We start from the raw sequence: 26,230 nt of genomic DNA, 5'->3' as shown, positions 1-26,230 counted from the left end.
GTCAGATTATGCACATCTCCCTCATTCAAACACTCACACCCTGTCTATGTTTCTCTCCCCGATTGTATTTTTCTCAATCTCTCATCCCCTGCCCTCTCACCCCCCTTCACCCGCCCCGGCAACCCCACCCTAGGTCTCTCCTGTCTGTCTCTCTCTGAGTAGATTGGATCTATACTTAGAAGAATGTGAGAAGAATATGGTGATCTTGTTTTGAAACATATAAGATTCTGAGGGGGATTGACAGGGTAGATGCCGAGAGGTTGTTTCCCTTGGCTGGAGTGTCTAGAACTATTGGGCATGGTTTCAGGATTGAGGACTGAGTTGAGGAAACATTTCTTCATTCAGAGAGTAGTGAATCTTTGGAATCATCTAACCCAAAGGGCAGTAGATGTTGAATCATTGAGTATATTCAAGACTGAAATAGATAGATTTTTGGACTCTAGGGGAATCAAGGGATATGGGGATTGGGCAGGAAAGTGGAGTTGAGGTGAAGATCAGCCATGATCTTATTGAATGGCAGAGCAGTGTCGAGGGGCCGTATGGCCTACTCCTGCTCCTAATTCTTATGTTCTCATCCCCACACCCCCCATGTGTCTTGATTTGATTCTCTTCCCCGATCTGTGTAATTCACTCATAGGGAAGGAGTAGGCCATTCAGCCCCTCAAGCCTGTTCCAACATTCCAACCCATTCCTCACTCCACTTACCTGCCTTTTCTCCATATTCTTTGATACATTTACCAAAATCTAACAAACTGAGTCTTGAAATTTTCAGTTGACCCAGCATCCAGAGCCTTTTAGGGGAGAGTTTTCCAAATTTCTGCTACCCTTTGTTGTAAATATGTTTACTGACTTCACTCCGAAATGGCCTGGCTCTAATTTTCAGATTTCATCCCATTGTTCTGGATTTCCCCACCAGAGGAAATAGTTTCTCTGTATCCACCCTGTCGCATCCCTCTCTTGGTGTTGATTTGGGCCCTGCTCTCCCCAGTGTATTTAAAGAACAGTATCAACTTATCATTGGACCGAAAGACGTAAAGGTTGAACGAGTGACCCAATCCAGAGCAGGCTGAAACTTCTTTTCCTGAAGGTTCAAAGTATCTCCGGCTCGATTTAATGAGACAGTGTCACCATAGCAGAATGTTTTGAGAGATGCGTTAATATGTTTTATGTGCAGAGGATATGGCTCAGAGAGGACAGACAAGGAGAGCTACCACAGACTTGCCTCAGCATCCAACATGGCGGCGCTTTCAAAGTGGTCTGCTCTTGGGACAGTAGCTGTCCATAAGCTGTTTAATAGGGATTACTGCCCTTTTAAATGGTTAAACAGCAATTTACCAATACAGCATGTAGCAATTTGGATCAGGAAGTTATTAATAGCTGGAAAGAGACATCATAATATGAGCCATTTAGGATAAGGCTTTTTTTTAATCAGGAAATCTTGCTGGGTCTCAAAGGAGATGTAGGATGGGGACCAGGGGGCATAGATTTAAAGTAATTGGTAAGAGGTTTAGAGGGGATTTGAGGAGAAATGTTTCCACCCAGAGGGCAGTGGGGGTCTGGAACTCACTGCCTGAAAGGGTGGGAGAGGCAGAAACCCTCACCACATTTAAAAAATACTTGGATATGCACTTGAAGGTCCATAACCTACAAGGCTATGGACCAAGAGCTGGAAAGTGGGATTCGGCTGGATAGCTCTTTGTCGGCCGGCGCAGACACGATGGGCTGAGTGGCCTCCTTCCATGTTGTAAATTTCTATGATATGATTCTGATTCTGTATAGGATGTGCTGGGTCTTAAATGTTACTGATATCTCCAATATCTGGAACATTATAAAATGGCGATAAATGTACAATTATTGGTGTCTCTCAAGCACCCCTTGTTACCCAACTTTAGAAGGCAACCTAGGAGTAGCCATTCTGTGTGATGCGAGTCTTCCTGTGACACCATGAAACTCTGCTGTGATGTCCTTGAAAGGCAACAGTGGATCGTGTGAAGCCTCACTCATAGGGGTCAGGGAAGGAGCTACTCCCAATTCTTTTTTCAGTTATAGGTTAACGCAACACTCCCGCCACACAGAAAAATTATTACTACTTCTTCTGTTCTGCAAAACTTCTGCAGACCAGCAGGATGAAATGACTGGAACAGCTTGGCTGGGCAAGGACAAGTGGAATGGTTCCTGATGTTCCTTCCAATCTGTCATACATAAAGGAGCTGTTTAATGCAGTGTATGCAAGGGTTAATATGATAACTGAGATCTTTTATTGCAAAAGAGGTTTAGTCGACTTTGTCCGTGTGAACACATTTATTAAAGTTAAACTAATCACTGTAAATACAAGGGCCTATGTTTTGCAAGTGCTAAACTTAGTGACACACTGTAAATTAATCTCAGGAATTCCATTCAAAATCAGGAATTGTTTATGTGAATTTCATCAGCCGGTAAAGTCAAGACTTAAATGCGATTTTTGTGTTAAAACTAGATAACTGGCATGTGTGAATGTGGTACAGGATTGTACTTTTGATGGATAATGCCTTTATAATTCATTGGCTTGCCTTCCTCAAAGATATTAATCAGATAAACAATTCTTAAACAATAAAGGGATAAGGGGTTATGGGGAGCGAGCGGGGAAGTGGAGCTGAGTCCATGATCAGATCAGCCATGATCTTATTGAATGGCGGAGCAGGCTCGAGGGGCCTTATGGCCTATTCCTGTTCCTATTTCTTATGTTCTTATGTTCTTAAAAGCAGGGCCTCTCTGCAGACTGTTTAGTTCTTGCTGGATTCTGAGGGATGTTCAGGTAAAAGAGGTTCAGTGAGTGTGTGGCTTATGTAGTTCAGTGAAACTTCTGAACTCAAAGTCAACATTATGTTCATAGAATCATACAGCACAGAAGGAGGTAATTTGGCCCATCGTGCCTGTGCCAGCTCTTTGAAAGAGCTACCCAGTTAGTCCCACTCTTTCCCCGTAGCCCTGGGAAATGTTATCAAGGGGAATAAGAATACAGTACGGTTAGCATTCACTGTGCAAGTTCTGAGGAGTTTGTCTTATTCCAAGAGTCTGTTCTAATTGCTGGACTGTCAGGGCCCCCCCGTGTGTTATCTCTTTATGTGGTAAGATGGGGGAATCCACTGGTTATCCTCTGGGCACTGAGCTGTTAACTGCAGCTATGCTGTTGTCAGGGGTTGGGAGGGGGCAGCGGGCCAATCCCTGTAAGGGTGGGAGGGAGAGTAACCTCAATGTGGCTAGTTAGCAACACTGGCAAAAGCAGAGAGCCCTTCTGTTATCCACCCATTTGAGACAAGATGATGCAGAGACCGGGAAGAGGATAAAAATTCTCCAAATACTTCCACATGCACAAATAGAGAGATTTATTTTGTACTTCTGTAGAATTCGTTTGCAGACTGTGATTGGATACAATTGAAATTGAGGAGAAAGGCTTCGCACAATAGTATTGGTGAATAATGCAAATAAAAAAGGACCGATTTGAAAGGAAAAGTACAAGAGTCTCACCAAATGTGCCAGCTTGCTTCAGTTGGTGTCACTGTTGCTTCTTCCGAGGTCGTGGGTCCAAGCCCCACTGAGACTTGAGCGCAAAATCTAGGCTGACATTTCAGTGCAGTACGGGAGGAGTGCTGCATTGTCAGAGGTGCCGTCTTTTGGATGAGTTGTAAACCTGAGACGCTGTTTGTCTGTCAGCTATACTTAAACGATCTCGTGGCACCACTTGACGAGCAGGGAGTTCTCCTGGTGTTAGTGATCATTATTGCTCCCTCAGTTGGCACCATCAAAGAGCCGATTAACTGGTCATTCTTCTCGTTACTCTTTGTGGGATCTTACTGTGTGTACTTGCTTTGTTTGACTACATAACAACCATGGCTACATTTCAAAAGTCACTCATTGAGATGATAGGGTGCTAAATATAAATGCAAGTTTTTTTAATGACGAGGGAAATGAAAAGAGACTTGGCCAATGTAGGGGCAAGAACATTGATTGAAAATGTTCACAATAGACACAAGAAATGTAATTACAAATATACACAATATATTACATATTAAACAGAAACATTGAGATGTATGTGTGTATGCTTGTGGATATATCAAAAACTGTGAAACATATACATCAATGTATAGGTACAATTATAAAAAATCTGATATATAACTCATTCTGTCCCCACTGGCAACTTAATTCCAAGCAGTGCAGTAATTCAAAGCTCAGTAAGTTGTTCCATTCATAAAGGGGCCCATCGGCCTATTGCCACTGCTCTGTGGTAATAAAGTTTGCCTGCTTTACTCACAACTAACTCACATCTGCACAGATTAAAAGGGTGGCTTTGTGTTTAACTCCTCGAGCCCTCCTCAGTCTGTAAAGGCAAGGTGTAACTGAGCCATAAGGACCAGGCCATGCCCAGGTCTGGCCCTGTACTGACTTAGCTCATCTCAGCCAAGCTGGCAATTGAAGCAGCGCTATAGCTGGCTTTGGCACTCCTGGGCTAGATAAGGGAAAAAGATTCCAGAGATCAGTATTCCCCTCACCCCCTCTCCCCCCCCCACCCCCCACCCCCATGGCTCATGCCGGAATGTGCTTGTGAATGAGAACAGGAACGGGCAATGCTGTGAGCCATCCAGGGGTGGGTTTGGGTTAGACAGCCGTTGGAGTCAATGCAGTGTTAAATCATGAGGAGCTGTAAAATGGCCACTGCCTGGACCTAGACTGTTCCCGCCGTGTGCGTTAGGTTAAAATCGGGCTTAGTGTGTCTGAATATTCTTGAATAAAAACAATCTATTGGAAAACTAAGAAGGGAATCTTTGTGCTTTTCTTTCATAGGAAGTTATACTGAAGAGAGCAGCTGACCTGGTGGAGGCGCTGTATGGCATGCCACATAATAACCAGGTAATTGCTAGTCCAGTGAATGATTTTATAAAGATAACACGCTGGGACTGCAGAGAGGGTCGGATCACAGAGACCTGGCCGGAACACAGAACTCCCTCAGTACTGAAGTGCCAGCCAAGGTTAAGTGCACACGTCCTGCAGTGACCTATAACCTTCTGACTCACCGACCAAAATTCTACTCACCAAGCCACGGATGGCACTACGACCACAATAATAAGGGCGAGGCAGGAATGGAGCAGGTTTGCAGCCGGGGAACCTGGAAGGACAGGTTTCCTGTAGGTTCTGCTGAATTTAACGGCAGGACTTGGTTTAAATCTTTTCAACAGCTTTACTGGTCATAGAGGTCCCATTGCGTGGATGTAAGCTTGTGGGGGGAGCGGGAGGGTCAGGGGATGAACACTCCTGATTCTCCTGGCCCACCAGCAGTGCTGCCAAAGGCACTTAGCTCATGGATCTGGCCCTTCACACCTCCCTTCAGCTGCCGAGTTTCCCGAGGCCTGGGTAACCCGGCCTGCAGGTGTTAAGACTAAAAATTACACTAAATTGGAGGCACGCAGTCTCTTTAAAATATTTTATTGCCGCCCTCCTCCTGAGGCCCCCCTAGTTGCCGGCCCCCTACCCGCCTCTGTTAAAGCCGGAAGTGGACAAATTTGGGTCAGGTTACCCATTCTTAACTTTTAACCCTCCTCCCCCCACACCGGTCGGTGGGGGGAGGGGGCGGGGTTTGAAACTCCCCCGATGCCTTCCTTAGAGGTGGGAAGAAATATGGAGAGGAGAGGAAAAGAGTTAAGAGGTCAAGAATGTTAAATCCTTTCATGCGCCATCGTATTACTGTTTGAAACACTTTTTCTTCTTATTGGCAGTCAACTTGTTTTTATTGTACTGTACTTGAGGTTAACAACTTTTTTTCTTTAAAATGCCTGGTAGGAAATTATCCTGAAGCGAGCAGCTGACATTGCGGAGGCCCTCTACAGTGTCCCTCGGAACCACAACCAGCTTCCAGCCCTCAGCAACACATCTGTCCACGCAGGAATGATGGGAGTCAACTCCTTCAGTAGTCAGCTGGCTGTCAATGTGTCTGAATCCTCACAGGCTGCCAATCAGGGTAAGGCTTGACACGTGGAGTGGAATCATCTCCATTACTGAGCAGGTTTCTAGCCGCCACTCCCCACCATTCTCCCATTCCCCACAGCTAAGTGGGTAACATATGGAAGTCCTAAGACATATTGACCACTTTCATGACCACTGGATGTGCCAAAGTGCTTTACAGCCAATGAAGTACTTTTTGAAGTGTAGTCATTTTTGTAATGTAGGAAACGCATCAACCAATTTGCGCACAGCAAGCTCTCACAAACAGCAATGTGATAATGACCAGATAAACTATTTTGAATCTTGAGTGATATATATATATTGACTAAGACACCAGGGATAACTCTCGTTGAAATAGTCTCACAGGATCTTTCATGTCCACCTGAGAGGGCAGATGGGACTTGGGTTGATATCTCATCCGAAAGACGGCACCTCCCACAGTGCAGCACTCTCTCAGCACTGCACTGGAGTGTCAGCCTAGATTTTTATGCTCAAGTCTCTGGACTGGGACTTGAACCCACAACCTTCTGACTCAGAGTGCTGCCAACTGAGCCACAGAAAGTGATCCCATAGACTGCCATTGTGGACTTGCAGTTTACCCGTTCTTAGAGACTTTTCAAATTTTTTAAAACCAATTTTCACCGATAAATGCCTGGATAATTTTTGGGGGGAGGGTGGCGTGAATAAACAAAACCCGATTTTCTCTCAGAGTTGAAACTTCATATTACAGGCTTTAAAAAGATTGGTGCTTGATGACACTATGGTGTTGTTCTACTTTGAGATTTAATTTTAGCAGTGAACATTTTGTAACACACCATCTATTGACAAATACTATAAATAGATTTTTCTACTAAAATAGCTTGACAGGATTTGGTGAAGAATTGCATTACTATTGGAACTGCTGTTCTGGGCCTTAATAGTAGTGCCTGTGAATCGTGTAAATAATTGTGGGTTGTTATTTAGCTTCACTGCCTTTATAGCCACTTGCTTATTTGTTTGCGGTTTACTGATGCTCAAAATAAAAACAGATTTTTAGTGACTTTTTTTATTTCTTGAATTTACCTGGGTTTTGAGTTCTAATTCCCCTTCTCCCCCCTCCCTCTACTGTTTTTAAGGCTAAAAATAAAACTGAAGGACAGTTCACACCCCCACCCCCAAAAAAAAAGTCACGTTTTAAAATCAGTATAAAAACTGACATTAAAGGTCTCTACTCAAGCTCTATATTAGTTGATGCACATGATTATGGCCCAGGCCTGAGTGCAAGGCCTCCTCCCCACCCCACCTGTGGGCCCTGGTAAAGCTCTTGGTCTCCATTCATGGCACATTCCCAGAGCAGGGATTCAGCCTGAAAGCTCTTTACTTGCTGTGCAGTAAGAGAAAGGAAGGCATCCAGTATTCAGAATGTGAATGCAAACTGTAGATCAAGTGGTTTAATGAAGCTACCGACCCTGTAGATTCTTTTCTCCTTCCTGTGGGGAGGTGCCTGCTTTGTACTTGACAACTGCCCGGAGCGCCATGTAGGAAAACGAGGAGCTCAGTTCACTTGTGTCCTGTCACGCTGTGACGGAGCATTTTGGAGCATCTCTGGGGGTGATCCTCTCCTTTAGATTTTGGGCTCTGTAAAAGGTTAGGGACAAAACCATGCTTATTAAAAAATTTGTTCCGGGATGCGAGCGTCACTGGCAAGGCCAGCATCCAGCGCCCATCCCCAATTGCATTTGAGAATGTGGTGATGAGCCACCTTCTTGAACCGCTGCAGTCCTTGTGGTGAAGGTGCTCACTTTTAGAGTGGAAGCAAGTCTTCCTCGATTTCGAGGGACTACCTATGATGGATGATGCTGAAGAAGGTACTGCCACAATGCGGGTTAGGGAGGGAGTTCCAAGACTTTGACCCAATGACAATGAAGAAACGGCAATATATTTCCAAGTCAGGATGGTGTGTGACTTGGAGGAGAACTTGCAGGTGATGGTGCTCACTGCCCTTTTCCTTCTAGTTGGTGGAGTTTGGGGGTTTGCAAGATGCTGCCGAAGAAACCGTGACGAGTTGCTACAGTGCATCTTGTAGATGGTACACACTGCAGCCATGGTACGGCGGTGGTGGTGCTTACCATATCTCAAAGAGAAACTGATGAGCTGACCTGTAAGAAATGCAGGATTCCTGTAGATATAGGGCTGGTTTTCTGAAGGTGCACTCCTCGTCAACGGTGCAAATCAAGATATTGGCACAATTTTCCCGTCCCTTCATGTTTAACGGGTGGAAAAGGTGTGGGCAGCACATCCGCGATTTCCTGATACGTGAGGCTCCCAGCACTAGTGCCATTTGGAATATCGGCCCCTGTGCATTTATCTTCAGTAGTACTGGTCCTCATAGATTGTGATGGCAGCATTTCTTTAGTTGCCATGCGTTTGGGTGTCTTAACAGATCAAGAGCCGAATGAATAATTTCCCAAGGTCTGCTCCAGACAGCAGCTGAAACTCCAGGTCCTTTGGGTTGAGAAAATGCCAGACAACAACAAATCATTTTCCAGCAAATGTTCCAATCTGAATTGAGAATAATTAAATATTCATTTTAGAACAATGTTATTGTCCTATTGACATTGACACATAAGAAAAGATGCGCACTTGTGTCAGGGTGAGTTGGAAATATACATTACATGCATTTAGCGAACTGTCAATCAATGCTGTCTATAGATAAGATGTCCAAGATTCTCTGGACCATATTGGGTCCCAGCCTGCTGGGACCATGGAAGTATCATAGCGTAGAGGTCAACTCGTCAAGGTTGAACAATGTAGATGTGGGTTTGGGAAGATATTCTGGAGCCTCCTTGACCATGGGTGGGGAGAAACAATGTTGAGCTTTCCCTCAGAACTTTCAGTTTGGCAAAGTTCATGATGCAGCAATTTGTAGACAGTCAAGGGCAGGCTTGGTAAGTCAAAAGACGTATGTCTGAGCACTTAAATTGAGTCAAAAGAGTCCCATCCCTGAAACTGAAGTTCCATCTTCTCCAGTTTTAATAGTTTTCTTAATTGCCCTGTAATAAAAAAACTGCTATGTCTGTAGTTTTATTCTCTCTTTTTATCTTAATTTGACACAGGTGCTAAGTTTTTTACGGATTTTTTTTTCTGGTGAATTATTGTGTTCATCAAAATGAAGGATGTCTGATCCTGAGTTGTAAAGACCAGGTACACTTCAGTTAAGCATCAAGCACGGAGTCAAGCCTCCTCTATTGTGTCCCGACAACGTGCCTCAGCCCCAATCTCAGCAGTCCCAGCCCTACTGTGCTCGCAGGGAATTTGTTTCCATTTCCAATATCAGCCATCCTTATGCCCTCTTTGGATGAGATGGCCAATATTGAGTGTCAAATTACATTGTGGTGTGGGCCTCATATTGAAAAAGGATTGGGTTGAGAAATGTTAAAACTCATTTCAACTAATGCCCTTAAAGCTAGCAGAGAGAGAGATGGGGGAGATTTCCATTGCATCACTTGAGACCACGCTCAGAGGTAAAAAGACACTGCCAAACCGGTTGCATCATCCCATCCCTTTGGTTCTGAAAGCTTTCTTCCTCTTTTCACAAGGGAGATTTTCTGCTCCATTGCGCTTGGTGCATGCCAGGAAACTGCACACCTCCGGTTCATGATTTTCTGTCTTGTAAAATATAATGGGTGGAAAGGCATGGACTGGAGTTGCACAGTTTCCCAGTGTGTGCTCCTGGCTGAAGCAGAAAATCTCCCCTCAGCTCTCTTGTTCTGTAATTTGCACCTCTGAAGCATAGCATTCTGCAGTGGGGTGGGGGGAGTAATAATCATCATGTAAATCATTGTTTATTTACATTAGTAACAAGTAATTCTTCCTTCTACATAGACAAGCCCATAGCAGACTAATGTCAATAAAAGGGTTATAACTGGAGGTGCTGCTATTAGGGGATAGTGTCACCAACCCAGGCAGCAACCTCTAAAGCTGATTTTAGAACACTTGAAATGTTTATATGGAAGACTGGAGAAAAGTCAGGATTCACTAAACTCCAAAGAGAAGGATTGATCAGCACCTAACGTGGTATATTAGATGCTACTTCACAAGTCTGCTGTAGCTAGGCAGTGAGAAATTACTCCCTCCTTGCAGCTGAAGTATTGCTATTTCACTATAGAAACGTAGAAAATAGGTGCAGGAGTAGGCCGTTCTGCCCTTCGAGCCTGCACCGCCATTCAATAAGATCATGGCTGATCATTCATCTCAGTACTCCTTTCCTGCTTTCTCTCCATACCCCTTGATCCCTTTGGCCGTAAGGGCCATATCTAACTCCCTTTTGAATATATCCAATGAACTGGCCTCAACAACTTTCTGCGTTAGAGAATTCCACAGATTAACCACTATCTGAGTGAAGAAGTTTCTTCTCATCTTGGTCCTAAATGGCTTACCCCTTATCCTTAGACTGTGACCCCTGGTTCTGGAACTCCCCAGCAATGGGAACATTCTTCCTGCATCTAACCTGTCTAGTCCCGTCAGAATTTTATATGTTTCTATGAGATCCCCTCTCATCCTTCTAAACTCCAGTGGATACAAGCCCAGTTGTTCCAGTCTCTCCTCATATGTCAGTCCTGCCATCCCGGGAATCAATCTGGTGAACCTTCGCTGTACTCCCTCAATAGCAAGAACGTCCTTCCTTAGATTAGGAGACCAAAACTGATTTCAATATTCCAGGTGTGGCCTTACCAAGGCTCTGTATAACTACAGTAAGACCTCCCTGCTCCTATACTTAAATCCTCTAGCTATGAAGGCCAACATGCCATTTGCCTTCTTCACCGCCTGCTGTACCTACATGCCAAACTTCAATGACTGATGTAGCATGACACCCAGTCATTGGACTGATGCACCAATAACATTATGGGCCCGAACTTAGTGGCCTTACCGCCCACTACTGCCGGATGCCGCCGGGTTTTCTGGGCGGTCTCCCCTCGGTGCCATTTTCGTGGCAGTCTTCCACCGGTAGGAGGGGAGGACCGCTGGGAACCGCCGCTGGTGCGCAAGTCGCGTAAGTGACCGCCCGCCGAGCTGCCATATTGGTGTGGGCGGGAGTCGGCGGCAGCAGGGGGAAGGACCGCTGCATGGATGCAGGTCTAACCCCAACGGTAAGTATGAAGACCTGCAAAAAAAGGTTAGTAAACTTCTTTTATTTATTTTTTTTTCAGTGATTCAGGCAGATGGGATCTCCTGAAGGTATTCAAGTATTTGGGGTTTTTTTGTTAATTTTTATTCTTGTGTGTTCCCCCCCCCCCCCGGGCCCGACTCAAACCTCAGTGGCACTTTGCCGAGAATTGCATTTGCCGCTGAGATTAGGAGATCCCGCCCACTGCCGCCCAGATTCACGGCGTAAGTTGGGATTTTGCCGCCGGACAGTACTGGCAGATATTTTAGAGGAATGTCCCGGCCAAAGTACCGCCCTTTGGCGGTCCTTTGCGCGGCACTTGGGCGGGCCTTGGCTTTCACCAAGTTCGGGCCCTATGTGACTACACTGTGTTTTACTTTGATTGGTCTCCCTCCTAACTCTTCCACTCTTGTCATTTTTCTTGATGTGAGGGAGCTGATGACAGATTTCAAGCACACAGCACAGGCCCCAAGATGGCCATTGCAACTAAATCGCCAGCTAACACGCCTTCGCCTCTCTTGTCCCACACAAAGTGGCTATCAAAGTTCACTCCCAGTTCTTGCATCTCTGCCTGAGGTAGTTTCTCATCTTCTTCTGTAGGGTCACAGTTCATTATTTCCTCTCATAAACAACACTGCTGAGCACAAGAGTGACTTTTTATTTTAGCATCGTTTATTGCACAGGGATAATTTAATATACCTCGACATATGGCACAGTCGCACAATGCCGCGGGAAGTGGTGTTAGAAAGAGGACATTTCTTTGAATTTTTTTTTCACGCTCCTCTCTACAAAATGTAGACTTTTGCTGGGGGACAGTACACAGGTAACGGCTGCCCTCCAATATCTTCCCCAAAAGACCAACTTTATGCTTGAACCTCGATAACCAGTAGACTATTCTACTTGACTTTGGGGGAGCGGCGGGGTGGTGTGGCTACAGCAGCCCAGGAATTCTGATGTTTTGCCCTCCCTAATCAGTGCTAATTGAAGAGTTCCCAGCACCATCCCAGTTGAGACAAACAAACTCTCTCTGCTGGGAGGGAGATAGAGGAGCAAATATGTAGGCAAATTGCTGTGAAGTCTAAAAACCATAGGGTAGAATTGGTAAGGGATTTTAACGATCCAAATATTGATTGGGACAAATTTAGTGTGAAGGGTATAGAGGGTGTGGAATTCCTGAAATGCATTCAAGAGAACTTTTTTAGTCAGTATGTAGCTAGCCCAACACAAGAGGGGACGGTCTTGGATTTAGTTTTGGGGAATGAAGCTGGGCAAGTTGAAGGGGTATTATGGATGAGCATTTGGATGTCAGTGACCATAATTCAGTCAGATTCAAGTTGGTTATGGATAGGCCTGGAATAAAAGTTCCAAATTGGGGAAAAGCTAATTTTGCTAAGTTAAGGAGTGATTTGGCCATAGTGGACTGGAAACAGCTACTTGTGGGTAAATCGGTGTCGGAACAGCGGAGACATTCAAGGAGGAGATCCGGAATGTGCAGACCAAAACATGTGCCCTTAAAGAAAAAGGCTGGAAAAATAATTCTAGAACCCCCTGGATGTCGAGGGACTTACAGGGGAGGATTAAGAAAAAAAGGGATGCTTATGTCACATATCAATGGCTAAATTCTTTAGAATCTTTAGAGCAATATAGAAAGATAAGAGGTAAAATTAAAAAGGATATTAGGAATGCTAAGAGAGAGCACAACAAATTCTTAGCCAGTAAAAGTAAGGAAAACCCTAAGATGTTCTATAAATATATTAAGATTAAGAGAATAACTAAGGAAAGTGAAGGGCCTATTAGAGACCATGAGGGTAATCTTTGTGAGGAGGTGGAAGATGTTGGTAGGGTTTTTAACGAATACTTTGCATCTGTTTTCACAAAGGAAAGAGGTAATGCAGATACTGCTATAGAGGAGGAGTGTGATATTCTGGATGAAATAAATATAGTGAGAGAGGAAGTATTAAGGGGTTTAGCAGCTTTGAAAGTAGATAAGTCCCCAGGCCCGGATGAAATGCATCCCAGGTTGTTGAGCGAAGTAAAAGCGGAAATAGCAGAAGCCTTGACCATCATTTTCCAGTCCTCTTTGGATATAGGTATGGTGCCGGAGCATTGGAGGACTGCTAATGTAGTACCCTTGTTTAAGAATTGATAAAGGGATAGGCCGAGTAATTACAGACCTGTCAGCCTAACCTCAGTGGTGGGAAAATTATTGGAAAAAATCCTGAAAGACAGGATAAATCTGCATTTGGAAAGGCAAGGATTAATTAGGGACAGTCAGCACGGATTTGTTAAGGGAAGATCGTGTTTGATTAACCTGATTGAATTTTTTGAGGAGGTAATCAAGAGGGTCAATGAGGGTAGTGCATACGATGTAGTTTATATGGACTTTAGCAAGGCTTTTGATAAGATCCCGCATGGTAGATTGGTCATGAAGGTTAAAGCCCATGGGATCCAGGGCAAAGTGATAAGTTAGATCCAAAATTGACTTGGAAGTAGGAAGCAAAGGGTAATGATTGATGGATGTTTTTGTGACTGGAAGGATGTTTCCAGTAGGGTTCCGCAGGGCTCACTAATGGGTCACTTGCTTTTTGTGGTATATATCAATGATTTAGATTTGAATATAGGAAGTATGATTAAGAAGTTTGCAGATGACACTAAAATTGGCTATGTGGTTGATAATAAAGAGGAATGTCATGGGCTGCAGGAGGATATCAATCCACTGGTTAGGTGGGCAAAGCAGTGGCAAATGGAATTTAATTCAGAGATGTGTGAGGTGATGCACATTGGGAGGGCTAATAAGGAAAGGGTATGCACATTAAGCGGTAGGCCACTTAATTGTGTAGATGAACAAAGGGACCTTGGAGTGCTTGACCACAGATCCCGGAAAGTAGCAGGCCAGGTGGATAAGGTGGTTAAGAAGGCATATAGAATGCTTGCCTTTATTGGCCAAGGCATAGAATATAAGAGCATGGAGGTTATGCTTAAATTGTATAATACTTTGGTTAGGCCACAGCTGGAGTACTACATGCAGTTCTGGTCGCCGTATTATAGGAAGGACGTGATTTCACTAGAGAGGGTGCAGAGGAGATTTACTAGGATGTTGCCTGGAATGGAGAATCTTAATTATGAGGACAGATTGGATAGGCTGGGTTTGTTCTCATTGGAACAGAGGAGGTTGAGAGGAGACCTCATCGAGGTGTACAAAATATTGAGGGGCCTGGACATAGTGGATAGTAAGGGTCTAGTTCCATTGGTGGAGGGGCTATTACGAGGGGCATAGTTTTAAGGTGGTTGGTGGAAGGTTTAGAGGGGATTTGAGGGGGTGCTTCTTTACACAGAGGGTTGTGGGGATCTGGAACTTGCTGCCTGGAAGAGTGGTGGATGCAGAAACCCTCACCACTTTTAAGAGATGGTTGGATGGGCACTTGAAGTACAGTAACCTGCAGGGTTACGGACCTAGAGCTGGTAATTGGGATTAGACTAGATGATCTTTTGTTGGTCAGCGCAGATGCAATGGTAAGTACTGCAGGGAATAGAATACAGCCAGGGTGATCTCCTGGACTAGTTTTGATCGCCTGGATGGGTTGGAGAGGAATTTTTCCAGATTTTTTCTCCTTAAACTGGCCTGGGTTTTTATCTGGTTTTTGCCTCTCCCAGGAGATCACATGGCTCCGGTTGGGGTGGAGTGTAGATGTTTTTAGTATAAGGGGTGTTGCAGTAGTGTGGGGTGGACTGGTTGGGCTGGGTGCTCTTTGCCTTTCCGTTATTGTTCATGGGTTTATACGTAACCTTTAGGGCTGCTGACCGTTGTCGGCCAGCGCAGACACGATGGGCCGAAATGGCCTCCTTCTGCGCTGTAAATTTCTATGTTTCTATGTTTCTTATGGGGATCAAGCCTAAAACCCACCTGCTGTTCATGGTTCAAACATGGCTGAGCCATATTGGGAAGTTGAGGGGTTTTTATGTTGGAAAAACCGAGATATAAATATTTGTCAAATGAGAGGTTGTGTTATCTTAGAGGATGCTACAATGAATGCTTCCGCATTGTGATGTATTCAAGATTAAAATACTGTATCTTGTTAATCTAATCTTTTTTTCCCCATGGAAATGTAACCTTTGCCTGTATTAAAAAGCTTTGGTGTGGTCTACCTACCCTCATTTCTATGGATTTGTTAACAGAACATCTCAATATTTTGATTTTCCTGTAGCTATTTCTGCACTGTTGCTTTTATGTAATCTGAATTGGGATTACTAGTTTGAGCACTGTGACAGGGGCAAGATATCTGGAAAAAGACAAGGCCTTAAAGTTTTGAATCTCAGTTGGTTGACATTTCATCAGTCTAGAGCAACAAAGAGAATGCGATCTTATTTGTTTAATTTTTAAGAAATCTCTCTGAGGTCATTTTCATTCTCCCTTGGTAAACCACCAACCAGCAGACACAGCAACTCATTCAAAGGGGTGGGACGGTCCAGCAGATTGATATCGTCCATCATGGTCAATCAAAAGAATCCATGCAAAAAAAGGGCTCCTAAACCATCCTGGACTGTGTTTCCTCCAAACCGTGCTCTCTATCAGAAGCCGCAGCACAAACATTAACAAAGATAAGCATTGGCCAGTCAGTTTTATCAACTCTCTCGTGCTTTAGCTACCAGGCCTTTGAAATAACATCCTTTTAATAGAGAATGAGAATTTAATAGAGGCTAGATCATTGAGAGCTGCAACCATGAGAGAGAGATAATGATGATGTGTTTATATGTCCTTTCTTCAATAAAGGTTTTACTCGCAACACAAGCAGTGTGTCTCCTCATGGATATGTGCCGAGCTCCACTCCACAGCAGACAAACTATAATTCCGTGACAACGAGTATGAATGGATATGGAAATGCTGGGATGTCCAACCTGGGAGGTTCTCCTGGTTTTCTCAATGGGTCTGCTGCCAATTCGCCATATGCCAGTAAGTAAAAACAGACATGCACCACAGCCTCACTTGGCTCAATTGGCCTCACTTCTGATACAATATTATGTCCTATGGGGGACTCAATAAAATCGAAGCAACAATATGACCCCTATACATAAATAACATATCACACGTCTTTCTGTGCTTTTCAATCAGTGATGTATTTAGCCAGTGTAATATATGGTTATTTTGCTCAACTGCTAAAGAAATGTTTCTCTTCCATTTCAAGCAAATATCTTATTTTATTTAATGGCGCACTATGCAAGATCTGAGCTTAGTTTTAAATTTAGGATGTTGATAGCTAGCAAAACCATTTGCACAGTTTGGAAAGGTCAAACCTTTCTTATCAATCGTTGGCGGGAGCCAAGTTCTCAATGTAAGGTTATCCAATGAAAAGCCCACCAGGTTCGAGCCTGTCACACTCCAGACATCGCATTTTATTACAGATGCAAAACAAAAATAGAGAAAGAGAGCCAGTCATTTCCTGGTGTATTTTTCTAACTCCAGGGAGGAGGCAGTTAAGCTCTAATTCATTTCAGAACCGGACCCACATTCACACTTCACTGGTAGTTGTGTACAGATTGTCCTTGGGATAATCATATACTGGGGACAATCCCTGGGAATCTCCTTGGGGATTTTCCCGATTGGATGGCATAGCTTTGACGGAAGAGCAGCAGGATCGCCAAGGAAATTCCCAGCGAATGTACATGGCTGAAATGTGAAGAAAAATGAATGGGAGTAAAGAAAGTGTTCGTAACGTAAGGTGCAGGTTTACTCAATGAGAATTAAACTTGAACTTTGACTTTCTATTGAGTCTAATAGAAAATTTATGAATCTGTTTCCCAAAGAAAATCTATTTCTTACATAATTGTTGAGTAAGGTGCAGGCAGATATTCTGAGCGCTGCCTCAACTCTTGTCCATCAGAAAACTTTGACCTTTCAACTCTGACCCAATGCAATTTAGACAAAAAGTTGTTGATCCTATAAAAACAAATGGACTAGAGGAATGGAGGCTGATAGAGGACTTTAAAACTGTACTAATACCAGAATTTCTGTCTAGCTAGTGTTTACCTGCTGCAATAGTCTTTTGACGCTTCCTAAGTTAGGAACAATTTTGTTAACCAGAAAAGACATCTCACTTTAAGGGACATACCATTCACTTATGTCCTTCTCAACAGATGGAATGCAAGGATGCTCAACACAATCCAGGGTAGGGGATTGAAATATAGTTAGATTACAACCTTTAAATATCACTATATGAATCTCCCGCTGCCTCCTGCCTCCCATAATGCCTCAATTGGTAAATGCCTAGTGTGGAATGAGCCATTTAGATCAGGATAGTCACGGGTGTGACCCTGCTCTGTTTCATAGCATCCTTAACGTCCAATAATTGAGCAGCAGAAGCTAGATTGAGCATGAATTTCTCCGCGCTTACTGACTCAGTTTTTCTTAAGAGAGGAATAATCTGCATCTGGTTTCGCTGTCTTATTAAAGGCTCTGTGTTTGGAAATAAACAGCATAAGGCCAGATTTCACGGATGTGATTTACCGTTGGGAAGCCCCACTTGCTGGGAAATAGCAGGCACGCCGCCCAAGAACATCGGCTATTAACATCATGGACGGAAAATGGTGGAAGGTGCCATTTCCACGTACTGGCAGCCGTCGGGCGAGACTTCTCACTGGTAGCACACATTTGTAAAATCAACCCTTTTGGTAACGCATCAGTCAACGATTATGCTCTTTGTGAGGCCTAGAAGGACTCCCCATTGAGCTGCTGTCGTCTGTTTATGTTATCAATATCCTGTGGAATATCTCTCCTACCTCAGTGATATCCAGTGACGAGATGAATTTAAAACAAAGTTGGGCTCAGGTCATTCCGAAATCAGGAACTAACAAGACAAAGGGTAAAAAGCGGATTCTATAATGTTGGGAAGGCAGAAGCCAAACACGGTGTTCAGTTCCCATTCTGTGCTGAGCTTGGGTTCTGATAATCAGCATCGGCGACCCAGGGGGCGAGGGGAAGGGCAATCAGCTATGTTTCCTGCTCCCAATTGAAAGTGTGTGTGTGTGTGTGTGTGTGTGAAGTAGTGGAGAACTATACACGAGTTTCTTCAAGAGAGGAGAAAAGAGGCAGAAATGGGGCAGAGATATCATCAAGTTGCATCACCATCATACATACAAACGTATGAAGATGACAGGCAGGAAAAGACTAGCTGGTCCATCAAGCCTGTCCCATACTCATGTTGGCGGGTGCCTCGTGACGAAACACTTCCTCCCCCCTCCCCCCCTCCCTGCCCCCCTCCGGCCCCCCACAACACATGTAAACTCTTGGGGGACGCAAAAATATTGGCTTATCATCATTGGCTTCAGCAAACAGTCAAGCCTCGCTTTAAAGTGGAACTAGTTTTCTGGAAGATTCTGGAGGATTCCAAGCCTGTTCTTTATGGTTGTTGTATCCGGGATACCTCCTTGTACTGTCAGATTGTGCAGTAACACTCGAAAGGGATGGGACTTCTCTGCTTACAGAAATGTGGCTCATTGTTAAACTAATGCTCAGAAACCGTCTTCATTACATTGTTATTGTCAGTTTTGATGTTTTCCAATTTTGTGTGTTGTCTTCCAGCGTACTGCACTGTGGGTAGGTGTTTGTTAAACCTTCACATCCTCACACGCAGCATCCTCGATTTAACAACCCCTTAAAATAAATCGCTTATCACTGTGGTAAAATGATTGGAAAATCTCAGGGAGCACGTCTAGTCCCCTCATGAACACTTACATGAGTGCTTCCACTCATACTCCTTCACATTTATAAGTCAAAGATTAGGCTCAATTTTGAACACCTTTACGTCATTGTTAATTATTCACAAGTAAAAATGCAAAACCTAACTGTACCATAGCTGAACTGTATTAGTGATCTGATATTTTTAAACCTTTACTGAGTCTGTTCAGTGTATCTTGAGGCTTCAGTTTCATAATGAGCCTACAATGTCCAAGCATAGAAACAGCAGCTGATCTCTTCCACATGAACTTCACTTCTATATTTACTCGGAGGCTAGATTGAACTTTACAGCAGGGTTTGAGGTCGATTTCTGGAAGTTCAAAAAACTCCATCCCGCAGGCTGGCTAAAATGGGACACTGTCTCTTTAAAAGAAAACGCGAGGTTGGTGATAGACCAGGGTCACTAATATCTGACCTGTCCCAGCAGACACCGTCTCAGTCAGGCTCTCTAATTAAAAGGCGTCATTCTTAATTAAATCAATAAACTAATTGCATGAGAAACGATTAAACAACCAGCACTTTGCTCGCATTACAAGAAGCTGCAGTGACCTTAGCTAAAGACCTTTTTCTACCAGTGGCTGCTGTTTGCATAGCTCTAATTTTCATCAATCGATTACTTTTTTTCTTGTACTCGCGAGTGTGTTGTCTGATTTAAAAAAAACACTTGCCATTGACAACCGTGCGGGGCATTGGAAGGGATCCGAAGATGTAAGAGCAGGATGATGGGGGATTGACTGAGCTGAACATGTACCGCAGGCGAGCTATTGATATATACGACCAAAGCAATTCCTCAGTCGCCCAAGTGGAAAATGCTGCACTTATAATTTTTTTTAAAAAGCAAGCGAAGGGGCTGTTCCTGTTGAGGTAACAACACCATGGTGTGAGGTGAATGCCAATCGACTGTTTGTGGCACTTGTGCGTTGACCAAACCTGCCCATTCCTCTCCCTCCCCCTTCCCCCCCATCAATTTTTTTGATTGTTCTTGCGGTTCTTGACAAAAATATAAAGTAAATTCAAAAAGGTCCCCCCTTTTGTTTTTGTTGCTACTTTTAACTTCCTCCACTCTAAACTTGCCACTTCTGTGGCTCAGAAACACACCTTTTATAGCAAAATGATGTTAACCAGCAAACTCAGGGTTTGAAAGGGTTATATCACCAATGTCGCCAGGTAAGTGACCCAGCGGAGATACGACAAATCGTTCTACCCAGCTGTGGTCACACAATTTTTTTTTCTCTCAACTTCTTAACATGACTCAAATTGTCTTGCACCATCATTGACTAACTATCCTGAAAATGGTCGATGAATTGTACAAATTCATATATATAATATATATCTATATATATATATATATATATATACATGAAAAAATATATATATGGCACCCAAATGGTTGACATATTTCCTCCTTTCTCGTTGCAGTAGTGCCGTCCAGTCCTACCATGGCCTCCTCCACCAGCCTTCCTTCAAATTGTAGCAGTACCTCTGGCATATTCTCCTTCTCGCCAGCCAATATGGTCTCTGCAGTGAAACAAAAAAGCGCCTTCGCTCCGGTGGTGAGGCCACAGACCTCCCCTCCCCCGACCTGCACCAGCGCCAACGCTAACAGTCTCCAAGGTGAGCTCACACACACGACAGGCCTAGGCTGGTTTCATTCACTGCGGTTAGGCCGAAAATCGATATTATAATAGTAATAATAAATTAAAAAAATTCCAGACACATTAAACTCTCTTGAAAGTCGGAATGCATGTATAAATTGCTATTGTGATGGGCCCCGGCTTATGATGTTAGAGATTTCTCATCATTCTATCAAACTGTGCAGAATTGTAAAGCAACCCAGATCTGTAATGCATTTTTCACAAGCCTCGGTAGCCAACTAGTGTGTTAGAATGAAGTTAAAATGTCATTTTAGCTGGCTACCCTCTTTCTAAATGCACTGTGCTACCAAGATTCCTTTTTTTTTAAAGCTTATTACAGAATTTTTTTTTTTTCCAATGTCATCCAGTGAGGGTTTGTCATAGGCCAGTTGAGTAATGTTTAAGATGGAGGCAAATCAGGTCTTGCAGCAATTATTATGCTCACCTTGAAAGACGCGTCACTGCATTTATATTGACAACTGTACAGAGTTCCTGCTAGTTTACCAGGGTAAGAGTTAAATATAGATCTTCATATATATATATATATATATATATAAAAGTCTCCCATCACTTCCTTGAGGGTTGACCAAAACATCAATATGGCAGTGGACTTGGTCCGTTTGGGATCGAACTCACATTGTTTCCACGTCGACATTATCACGTCCACGACATTTTGCAAACAGGGTCTTTTAAGGGGCCTCTCTGAATGAAGAGTAAAAGCAGGTCCTGGTTGTATAACTAACACAGTGCAGTAAAGACAAACCAGTGTCTTGTCCGTGTGATGTCCATTCTCCGCTGCTTTGCCTGTTTTAAATGAAATGAATGGCTAGACTGTTGTCTCTTTTCATTGGAAATCACTAACATCATATCTCTTTCTCTCCCCTCCACCCTCCTCTCTCCTTCCCGCTCTCTCCCCACTGTCAGACCAGTCTTTTGTGGACTCTAGCAAGTACCCCACTGCAGGGTCACTCCAAGGGCTGGCCTTCTCCTGAATTACGTTAGTACCAACTTCCCTCTGTCTTCCATCTCACTACAGACTGAATAGTAACCTAATTTTCTGACTGTGTATTGCCATAGATTTGCTTAAAGCATAATTAGCTGAGCGATGTTTGTTGGGCACCATCCATGCCTTTTATCAGTGTCCAACCAGGTGTCACACAACAAAGGCAGTGATATAAATGTTATTAACGATTCCTCCCAGATAAAGGCAAATTCAGCAAAGCTGTGCTTCTGCACCCGAGCCTCTCTAGATGAAAGTACGGGTCAGAGACGGGGCTAAAGTCCCAATTCCCCACCGTTGCTGCCATCTACCAAGGCTCCCCCTGCCTACCCCTGCCCGCTGAATTTGCTTCAGAAATGATATGGAGCTTTACTGTCCCAAACCTGTTGAGGCCTCGGAGAGAGCGTTGCTGTCGACTCCTCATGCTGAAATCAGCAACACAATGTGCGACTGGGAGACTAGGATTCAAAAGTTGGTCCCAGGATTGGTCCCTGGTCCATAACTGAGTCTGCTGAGCTGATTCTTGGTTCTCCATTGACCCACTCCCACCACTCTGGAGAATGTAGGTGTGTATATGTCGAATGAGGGCAATGTCGGGCTTGGATGTGGTTGAATAGCCGGTCTAAGGCGTGATGGATTGCTGCATTAGTGAGGACCTGGAGGATTGCCAGTGTGTGTGCCACCTTATTCCAGTGCGATCTATTGGTCGGTGGGGCGGTGGGGAATGGAGAACTGATTTACTCATCTCATGAGTGTGTAGGGTGGAGGTTTGACGATTGAGAACACTGGTGTAAAATACTCATTAATAATGTACACCACCATAATTAAAAAGGTAGCATCCACCTACAGTCACATAATTTGCAGTATACCAGCTACACTGCCCGTACCATATACTTATTGAACCAAGTCACAGGAGGTTTTCTTGGCGACTGACTCTTTGTGAGTTACAGAGAAGAAAGTTATCATTTGACTCTTGTCTGCTGAACTGGTTTATTAACTTGTTATGTCCGCATTATGCCCCCTGGCTACTACAGCCATGTCTTCAACAGGGAAGTCCAGAAAATAGCTCGCAGTTAATACATTCAAAATTGGATCGACCTTGGCTCAGTTGATAAATACTCCTCATGATGCAGTGCAGACCAGTCGAGTCCTAGGATTCGTCCCCCATCTGTGCCATTAACTGATTCTAGCAGAAAAAAGAAAAATTTGCATTTCTATAGCACCTTTCACGACCCCAGGATGTCCCAAAGCGCTTTACAGCTATAATGCAGTATTTTTGAAGTGTAGTCACTATTGTAATGTAGGAAACATAACAACCAATTTGTGCACAGCAAGGTGCCACAAACAGCAGTGAGATAATCATCAGATAATCTGTTTTAGTTGTTGGTTGAGGGGTAACTGTTGGCCAGGACACCAGGGATAACTCCCCTGCTGTTCCACGAATAGTGCCATGGGATCTTTTACACTCACCTGAGAGGGCAGATGGGGCCATGGTTTAACGTCTCATCTAAAAGAGGGCACCTCCGACAGTGCAGCACTCCCTCCATACAATTGCCTTCAGCTTCCATGGGCTAGAAAGGGGGTAAATCAAAAGCAGCCAATGTAATGGGTGCGTCCAAGGCACCTGCTGAAAATGTGCATGTACCAATATCGAGTGAGGGTGGGATTGGGGTTGGTTGTGATCCCACCGGTCTCTCCTGGGGTCAAATAAGTCACCGACGCTCTCAACTTTCACTTGGACAAGATACTAATGGGCAGCCAGTGTCCAGACTCCAGGAAGAGTCAGCAGCTTTGGCGGGGGGGGAGGGGGGACGTTGGGGGAAGGGAGGGGAGGGGAGGGGAGGGGGGCGGAATGATAGATTAATGAAACACAGTTGTTTGTCTTTTTAAAAAAAACATCCAATAGACGGAAACAATTACATTAAAAATTGCACATTATCAGCATGAAGGCAAAGTAAGAGAGAGAGAGACTGGCTCAGTTAAACAGACCACCTTTGCGTTTGGGCTAATGAGGAGATCATCCTGGGATTTGAAATTGTTTTCCTCTCGACTTTAGGAAACAAAAAGAAAGCCCACAGGAATTTTATGATAAGAATCTTCTCGCAGATTTGACCTCTAATAATCTCAGATCAAAGACACCACACAGGACAGAAAAAAAACACAAAGTGGGTGGGGGGAAGTGATAGGGCGGGGGTGAGGGGAGACGAGGCAGAGCAAGACTGTCTCTGTAAAAGTGGCAGCTAGCTTCAGATTTTACCTACACCGTCCATCTGTGATACATCACTGGGCTTGTCCGTCAGATCAAGGCCCCTCACTGCATGACATGTCCATGAGCTGAAGTAACTCGAACTGCATGGGACCAGAACTGGGTGGCATTAATTAACTCGCAGACTTTGTGCAGTCCAGCTTTGCACTCTCGTTGTCCATCATCATTAATTAGGAGGCTCACGCCGTCGATTTTCCTTCTGTTTTTTTTTCCCCATCGTCTGTGGTTTCTGCACCACAGTGATACCTTGCAGTCTGCTGTGTGCCCTTGACACCTAGTTCCATAATGTCTTATCGAACTGATATTTTCTTCCAGTGCATCAAGTATTTATTATTTTGCTACGAACGAAGCTTGGCATCCTCGACCTCGTTCAATAAATTAATATTTGATGCAAATAATAAGGAAAGCCTACGTGAAGATTTTTGTTCAATTTTGGTTGATGGCTCATGGATTTATCTCTTGTCGCTTATTAGAAGAATGCACTTGCAGTTATATAATGCCTTATCATGCCTTTCAGGGCACCCCCAAAGTGCTTCACAGTCTGTGGATTAATTTCGAAATGCATTGTTATTGTGTAGGCAGCCACTTTGCTCACAGCGATGCCCCGCAAACAGGAAATGGCCAGCTCACCTGTAGTTTTGGTGTTGGCGGAGGGATAAATGTTGGCCAAGAGATCGTTAGAACTCCCCTGCTCCACTTCAGATAGCGCCATGGGAACATTTACGCCTGAAGTGTGTGGAGCCTCGCGTGGAGCCTGGCCTGAAGTGCGTGGAGCCTGGCCTGAAGCTGTTGTGGTTGTGCTGGTCTCTGATGTTGCTTGCTGCTTGGATCTTGGTTCCTTTTGCTGTGCTTTGCTTGGTCATTAACCTCAATAGTAATACGTAGTGTTGTAGATCGCTGCATTTTATTCCCCACATGTCTCACGGCTGACCAGGGTCTCCTACAGATTTGCCTTTTGGAGACGGAGAGGAATTTTCCAGAGTTTTTTCACTGACATGGTGCCTGTAGTTGATAGTTGGTACATGCCGTTATAGTGAGAATTAAGAGTTAAGAGTTCTATTAAATCCATGAAAGTTGTACTATGCCACTTGTTTGTCTTGTAAATCCTGTGTCAATACATTTCAGGAGATTCTTGCTGTGCCAGGTGTTTGTTTCATGAATCCTGCATCAGTAAAATTTCTGCTGTGTCCGTTGTCCGCTTTGTGAATCCTGCATCGACACAATCTTTGAATTTCAGCCTGTGTGGCCTTACAGTTTGTCGTAGGTACAGTAACAATTAAGTCTGCAGCTCGTGGGGTGAATTTTTTTTTAATTCATTTATTTATTGCCCAACCCTAAATGCCCTTGAGAAGGTAGTTATGAGTCGCTTTCTTGAACCAATGCAGTCCGTGTGTTGAAGGTACTCTCATAGTGCTGTAAGGGAGGGAGTTCTAGGATTTTGACCCAGCGATGATGAAGGAATGGCCAATATACTTCCAAGTCAGATGGTGTGTGACTTGGAGGGGAACGTGGAGGTGGTGGTGTTCCCATGTGCCTGATGTCCTTGTCCTTGGTGTTCTTGTCTAGTTGGTAGAATCCGTGGGCTTGGGAGGTGCTGCCAAAGAAGCTTTGGCAAGTTGCTGCAGTGCATCTTGTAGATGGTACACACTGCAGCCACGGTACGTTGGTGATGGAGGGAGTAATGTTTAAAGTGGTGGATGGGTGCCAATCAAGCAGGCTGCTTTGTCCTGGATGATGTTGAGCTTCTTGAGTGTTGTTGGAGCTGCACTTATCCAGGAAAATGGGAAGTATTCCATCACACTCCTGACTTGTGCCTTGTAGATGGTGGAAAGGCTTTGGGGAGTCAGGAGGTGAGACACCCGCCACAGAATACCCAGCCTCTGACCTGCTCTTTTACCATAGTATTTATGTGGCTGGTCCAGTGAAGTTTCTGGTCAATGGTGACTCCCAGGATGTTGATGGTGGGGAATTCGGCGATGGTATTATTGAGGGGCGGTGGTTAGACTCTCGCTTGTTGGAGATGGTCATTGCCTGGCACTTCTGTGGTGTGAATGTTACTTGCCACTTATTAGCCCAAGCCTGAATCTTGTCCAGGTCTTGTTGCATGCGGGCATGGACTGCTTCATTTACTGAGGAGTTGCGAATAGCACTGAACACTGTGCAATGACCTTATGATGGAGGGAAGGTCATTGATGAAGCAGCTGAAGATGGTTGAGACTGGTGGAAAACATTTAGAGACTATGGGCCTAATTTTGGCCATGAATGCATTAATTTTTTTGGAGCAAGTTGGTTTTTCTGACGTAAGTTTAAAAAAAAAACATTTTCCCCAATAAACTTGCTCCAGAGTAACTCAGTTGGTACGATTTTTATTTGTTCAGTTTTTTTTCAAGGGGGTCGTTCTCAGACACTTACCCCAGTTTTGGCCATTTATGCCACTTTGGCCAGCTAACACTTACACCAAATCGACTTAGGTCAG

The 26,230-nt window shown here is 44.1% G+C and overlaps 1 protein-coding gene across 4 annotated transcripts in view; it reads left to right on the top strand.

Annotated features, from left to right (window-relative positions):
* The window catches only part of ebf1a (EBF transcription factor 1a), an 822,218-nt gene that overhangs the window by 789,374 nt on the left and 6,614 nt on the right, over positions 1–26,230 (top strand). For 2 of the 4 annotated variants that reach the window (XM_070878589.1, XM_070878588.1), the window contains exons 12-16: positions 4,822–4,887; positions 5,815–5,992; positions 15,894–16,073; positions 20,274–20,468; positions 21,413–21,485. In XM_070878589.1, the coding sequence (XP_070734690.1) occupies positions 4,822–4,887; positions 5,815–5,992; positions 15,894–16,073; positions 20,274–20,468; positions 21,413–21,480 (687 nt within the window). In that variant the 3' untranslated portion in view covers positions 21,481–21,485. The remainder of the gene's footprint in view (positions 1–4,821; positions 4,888–5,814; positions 5,993–15,893; positions 16,074–20,273; positions 20,469–21,412; positions 21,486–26,230) is intronic. The other 2 variants (XM_070878590.1, XM_070878591.1) reach the window with 2 other exon arrangements.

This window comes from Pristiophorus japonicus, chromosome 4 (assembly GCF_044704955.1).
Source record: "Pristiophorus japonicus isolate sPriJap1 chromosome 4, sPriJap1.hap1, whole genome shotgun sequence".
In the NCBI taxonomy this organism is placed as follows: domain Eukaryota; kingdom Metazoa; phylum Chordata; class Chondrichthyes; family Pristiophoridae; genus Pristiophorus; species Pristiophorus japonicus.
The sequence above is the reverse complement of the archived record's forward strand: the minus strand, read 5'-3'. Positions and strand labels throughout refer to the sequence as shown.